General features: G+C 35.9%; 1 protein-coding gene across 1 annotated transcript in view; it reads right to left on the minus strand.

Moving 5' to 3' along the window:
- The window catches only part of LAMA2 (laminin, alpha 2), a 747,229-nt gene that overhangs the window by 241,092 nt on the left and 499,642 nt on the right, over window positions 1–6,495 (minus strand). The window contains exon 32 of the mRNA XM_006834727.1: window positions 2,651–2,844. Coding sequence (XP_006834790.1) covers window positions 2,651–2,844 — 194 coding nt within the window. The remainder of the gene's footprint in view (window positions 1–2,650; window positions 2,845–6,495) is intronic.

The following is a 6,495-nucleotide window of genomic DNA, read 5'->3' on the forward strand; positions in this document are numbered from 1 at the left end:
CAGTTCTGATTCATAGTGACCCTATATAGCATTTTGAGAAGCAGTTAGGGGTTTGAACTGCAGATCTTGTGATTAGCAGCCAAGTGCTTATCCTACAGTGACACACCAGGAGTTCCTTAATGAGGGACAGAGAAAATATTCCTAAAAATACACGGAAATCACTATATCCTAAGAGCAGCATGAGAGAATCTGTACAGCATAAATATAAAACAATTATAAAAGCTTCAGAAAGAGGTCTGGATATCAAAAACACCTCTGTAATTTAATACTTTTTATAGTAGGAAAATTACAGTTATTTAATACTCTAGAAGAATATTAAAATTTCCAGAACATAGCAACTGAACTGAACAGCATTGCTGTGGCTGAAAATGCATAGCCCTGTGGGACAAGGGTAATAATGTACCATGGGCATTATTAAGCTGGTATAGCACTGTAACCAGAGGATTGGCACTTTTGCCAATATTATATGGTACACCTGAATGTTAGAAATGTACATATATGGCACCCAAAAATTTAGTTTTCTTACATTAAATATATTTGTTGTTGTTGTTAAGTGCCGTCGACCCATATCAAAAGCCGTGGAGCAGCTGGTAGTTTCAAACTGCTGATTTTGTGGTTTGCAGCCCGATTCGTAACTACTACGCTACCATAGCTCCCCTTTAAATCCTTTACCATTAGCAGAAAAACTAAGACCAATGCTGTTATTTCAAGAAAAGTTACAATTTAGGGCAAAATGACAATTCTCTTTCACAAAAATGTTATAAGAAAATTATCACATCATTTTATTTATCTCAGATGTTGATGTTTTGTTACTTAATTTTTGTGGCTCACATTAAACATTATATTTTAATTTCAAATTTACTGTTGAAATATAATTAAAATTAATGATTACAAATTTAATACTGGATGCCTTGGACTGCAGTGTACCCAGTATAGCAAAGGGTACACTGGACTTAAACAGTAACAGGGTTGTTGTTATGTGCTGTGGAGTCGGTTCCAACTCTTAAAAACCCTGTTAAAAGCAAGTCTGGTCTCTAAGTTGTGTGTGTGTTTTGTTTTGAGTTTATATTAGTGCTGATATTAGGAATATCTACATATGATTTGGTGTGGCGCTGTAGATAAACATGGGACCGCAAGGCCAGTTTGAATCACAAGGTCGGCAGTTCAAATTACTAGCTGCTCCTAGGAAACCCTATAAAGGGTTACTTTGACTTGGAGCCAACTGGATGGTGTTTAACAACCACAACAACAACAACAGATGATCTAGTTAAGAATATACACATTTTTTGAACATATGCATATGAATAATTTAACTTGTGAACAACATCAGGCCTGGTTAAATTACTTTAATAGTCTCACTCTTAATTACTAAAATGTCATAATAGTTGAGATGATTGAATATGTATAAACCAATAACTAAATATCATAATGTATGTTGTTGTTGTGAAGTGTTGTTGAGTTGGTTCCAATCCATAGCGACCCTGTACATTATATTATTATATTTACTTATAAATAGAATATTTAATCTCTTCCATTAAACCTAACTTTAAAAACAAGTGTAAAGAATTCAGATACTTGAAATATGAAGAAAAATAATTTATAAAAGTTATTTTACTCAAATTACTGTTTTAATCTTTTGGCATATTTCTTTAGCCAGTTTTAACTTAGAGGTAACTATTATAAAATTAAATTACAAATAAAAATTATTCTAATAAAAATACTATTATTATTTATATAAACATATAATATCAAAACCAAAAATACTGACATGTATCAATACACTAAATTTGGAAAATTAAAAAAAAAAATTGAAAAAAAAACCAAACCTGAAATAAAAGGTCCTAACATAGTTTACTATGGGTCGTAACCGACTCGACGGAACTTAACAACAACAACAACAACATAGTTTACATTCTAATTTTTTTTGAAATATGAAAATCAATGCCTGAGTATAAAATTTCCCCTAACTTTAAAAATGATCTATTTTAGATTAGAATTTATGTAAGATCTAAGAATTATATTTAAGTACTGATATTTGATACACTTTCAATATGGCATTACTGAATCCAGAAACATTGAAAAATGAGCAGACTATTCTTCATTTATTGGCCATGTGTGTAGTATGTAAATATACTTGAGTTCACTTTTGCTGCTTCTATATTTTGTAGTACAAGAGAAAGTTACAGGGCAGAATACCCATACATTTTTGTAAGAGCTAGAAAAAGAAAAAGTCATTGTAATTCAAGGCAGAAAGTACATGTCTAGCTGATTACAAATTCAGGAGTATTTTTAAAAGAAAATAATATAATCGGATTCCTAATCTGTCACAAACGCAAGGCCAACTTTACGCAAAATGACAAACTCTACGATTAACATAAAATTAGAAAACACTATGCCTTCAGGAGCTTTGTTGTAAGTCTTCAATGAAGTAACTAAAGCAGTCTGAGGGTTTTCTCAGCTGTTCTTGACGCAGCAGGATGGAGACAAGGACAGCGGGTGATCAGCAGAGGGTGACTAGACAGTCAGAAGGAAAGAGGAGTAGCACTGACTAATGCAATAAAGAAGATGAAAAAGGCACTCTATCTTATTGGAAATGAGACAGAAGTGGAACCAAGGCCCCCAGAGCTAACAGTTAAGTTAGTATACGTACAAACACACTCCATGCCCTCCCGCACATGCCAGTGCGTGCAGCCGTCACACTTCTGCCCTGTGGCTCCAGGTCGGCACGTGCAGAGCCCTGTGACAGGGTCACAAGGGACAGGAAGTGAGCCATGGGGGTCACACTCACATTCTTGGCAAGAACCTCCTGGACTGCTTGGACTTCCAGTGTAGCCAGGGGTACACCTGGATTTAAATAGTGACAAAGCAAAGGAGTTGAGTAACAAGTCAGGTCTCTAAATTGTATGTTTTGTTTTGAGTGATGCAAAACTGATATTAACAGTCAAATGATCAAGGGCCAGATAGCAAATATTTTAGTCTTTGCAGGCTATTTATATAACAGGAGAGAAAACACATTTTCATACTTTTTTTTTTTAATGATACAATTCAAGATACAATAATAATGATTGAGTATAAATTATTTTGTAATGTCAATCTAATGAGAAGAGACACGATCTTTTTTAGGTATAAAATTGCATTGACTTGAGGTGCAGTTTGCATGTTTTATTTTAGTCACATTGGTTTCAATTGTTTACCTGTAATAAATGTTTTAGCTTGAGTGTCATATGAGCACTCAGACAATGGCCAAGTCTGATCCAGGATTTATAGCTTCCCCACCACTGCTCTGGACCACAAACTTTTCTTTAAAGTCCTCTTTTTTTTTTTCTTTTCTTTTATTAGTGAAGAATTAAATCATGTATTGACTCCAGAGCTTTCCCAGACTCATGAATTTTAAAGACCAAAAGGACTAAATAATACAACCCATTAGTTTTACTAACAAGTAAAATGAAGCGTATTATATGTCAATAAAGTAGTAAGATTTTATAACTCATTCTATCAGTTTTTCCTTTCTACCTTATCTTCCTCAAGGTCTTTTTCACTGTGTATCTGTGGAAGAAAGTTGGTGCTGTGTAAATAAATAATTCTAACACCAATTTGAGGGGCTAGAAAATTGACCCAGTTAGACAAGTCCAGAATATACTCTGCTTATGTATCCATCCATCCATCTTTCATCTTAGTACAGACTTCAGTGGGCTATGATGCTGGAACTTCAATAACTTACAATATGTTAACAGGGTCGTATGTTCTAGTTTTCCTGGGATCTTCACAGTTTACCCCTGGGACAGTCCCAGTTTACCTGCAGTTCTGACATAATTGTTGTTGTTGTTATGTGCCATGGAGTCAGTTCCGACTCATAGAGACCCTGTACAGGGTTTCCGAGGCTGTAAATCTTTACGGGAGCAGAAAACCTCATCATTCTCCCGCTGAACAGCTGGTAGTTTCGAACTGCTGACCTTGCGATTCGCAGCCCGATTCGTAACCACTATGCTACCAGACATAATTAATAAACTTCTTTTAAGAGTATCCTGGATAGAACAACATATATGGTCAGCTAAATAAAATCAACAGTTAGAATTTTTGTTCAGGAATATGAAAACAAATTGAGAGACAGTAGGGAGTTAGAGTCAAAAGTTACAAACATTAGCCACATTATTCTAGATGGTCTTTAGTAGCCTGTTGTTAAACTGCCATTTAGTCAGTTCCAATTCATACTGTTCCTTCCCTGTAGAGGGTTTCCAAGGAGCTGCTGGTGGGTTTAAACAGCCAACCTTGCAGTTAGCAGGCCTGTGCTTATCCTACAGCACCACATCAAGATTCCTCAAGTACTATGCTGCTATTGCTGTTAAGTGTCATGAAGCAGGTTCCAACTCATAGCAACCGCATATAGTTTCCAAGGAGTGGCTGATGGGTTTGAAATGCTGATCTTGGTTTTAGCATTCTAGTACTTTATCAACTGAAGCACCAAACCAGGCTAATTGTGAAAGACTAATTGTGTCCATGAGTGATGCACAACTTTAAGTACTGATTACTGGCCTAAAGGTTGGCAGGTTAAACCCATTCAGAGGTTCCTTGAAGACAAGTGGGCTTTGAAAGGTCACAGACATTGATAACCTTATAAGGCAGTTCTACTCGCACCAACCTCACAATCAGAATTGACTTGATGACAGATAATGACAATAATTTCTAACCCTGTGAAGGTTAGAAAAGGCACAACAGCATGAACAGTATTTGGAATATTAGGTTTGCATACATTTATGTCTTTAATTGTTATATTCTTTCTGATTAAAGACTACAAATACTCAGTAGAAGTATCATTGAAATAAGTACACTTCATTTGGTTTTAAACATTTGCAGGTGAAATAATTCTGTACCAAGTAGGTTCAGATTGCTTAAATGTTCCAAGAGTTTATTATAAGAGTTTTTAAAAAGTATGGGAAGGGTTTCCACATTACAGGCAAACTCAGGAAATGTCGGGAATTTTAGGCCTGAACTGATGAGTTTTGGCAGGTTATGAGAGTTTTGGCAGCTGAGGAGATTTGAATGATTTAAAAGCTCTCAGAACTAGAACAAATTTATTTGAAGGTTAAGATAAAAATTTAACCAAGATCTTTGTTTTAATTTAGCAGAAAAAAAGCAATTTTGGGGGGAAATGTATCCTGATTGTTCATATGATAGAGATGATGAGTGCAGAGCTACCACAACATTTGAGAACTGCAAAAAAAATTCAACCCATTCAGACTTGAGAGTGTGGGACCCTGCTCATCTATATTCTATGATAACTGTCAGCTTTCATTGATTAAACATTAATGAATACGAAAAAATAAATTTGCCATAATCATGCATCCTTAAGAAAATGATTCTCATTTCAGTGCGCTCTTCCAGCCTTTTCTCATAAAGACACATGCAGTTTCTGATAGTTGTAACTCTAATTTAAATGTAGGAGTCCTGGTGTGACTCTGTGGGGTAATGCACAGGACTGCAAGGTCTGTTTGAACCACCAGGTCGGTGGTACAAAGTCACCAGTCACTCCTTGGACACCCTATGTTGTAGTTTTGTTAGGTGCCATACAGTGGGTACCGACTCATAGCAACCCTGTGCACAACAGAATGAAACACTGCCTGATATTGTACCGACCTCACAATCATTGCTATGCTTGAACTCATTGTTGCTGATGCTGTGCCAGTCCATCTAGTTGGGATTCTTCCTTGTTTTCTCCAACACTCCAGTTTACCAAACATGATGTCCCTCCAGGGATTGGTCCCTCCTGATAATATGTCTGAAGTATGAGAGATGAAGTCTGGCCATCCTGGCTTTCAAGGAGCATTCTGGCTGTACTTTTTCCAACACAGATTGGAATGTTCTTTTGGCACTCCATGATGCTTTTAATATTCTCCTCCAACATCATAACTCATATGCATCAATTCCTCTGTGGTCTTACTTATTCACTGTCCAACTTTTACATTCATATGAGGTTATTGAAAATATCAAGGCTTGAGGTATTTTCAATAAGCTCATATAACAGCTTTGCTCTTTAACACTATAAAGAGGTCTTGTGCAGCAGTTTTGCCTACTGCAATACATTGTTTGATTTCTTGACTGATCCGTCCATGGGTGTTGATGGTTGATTCGAGCAAAATGAAGTCTTTGACTTCAGTCTTTTCATGACTTACATGGATGTTGTTTATTGGTCCAGTGGTGAAGGTTTTTGTTTTCTTTACATTGAGGTACAACTCATAAAGGCTGTGGTCTTTGATATTCATTAGTATTTTAAGTCTTTTTTGCTTTCAGGAAACAATAGTGTATCATCTGCATATCATAGGTTGCTAATGAGTCTTCTTGCAATCCTGATACCATGTTTTTCTTCACATAAACCAGCTTCTGGGATTATTTGCTCAGCATATAGGTTGAATAAGTATGGTGAAAGAATACAACCCTGTAACACGTCTTTCCTAATTTTAAACCATTCAGTGTTTCCATGTTCTGTTCAAACAGTTG

Source organism: Chrysochloris asiatica, unplaced genomic scaffold (assembly GCF_000296735.1).
Source record: "Chrysochloris asiatica unplaced genomic scaffold, ChrAsi1.0 scaffold00013, whole genome shotgun sequence".
In the NCBI taxonomy this organism is placed as follows: Eukaryota; Metazoa; Chordata; class Mammalia; order Afrosoricida; family Chrysochloridae; genus Chrysochloris; species Chrysochloris asiatica.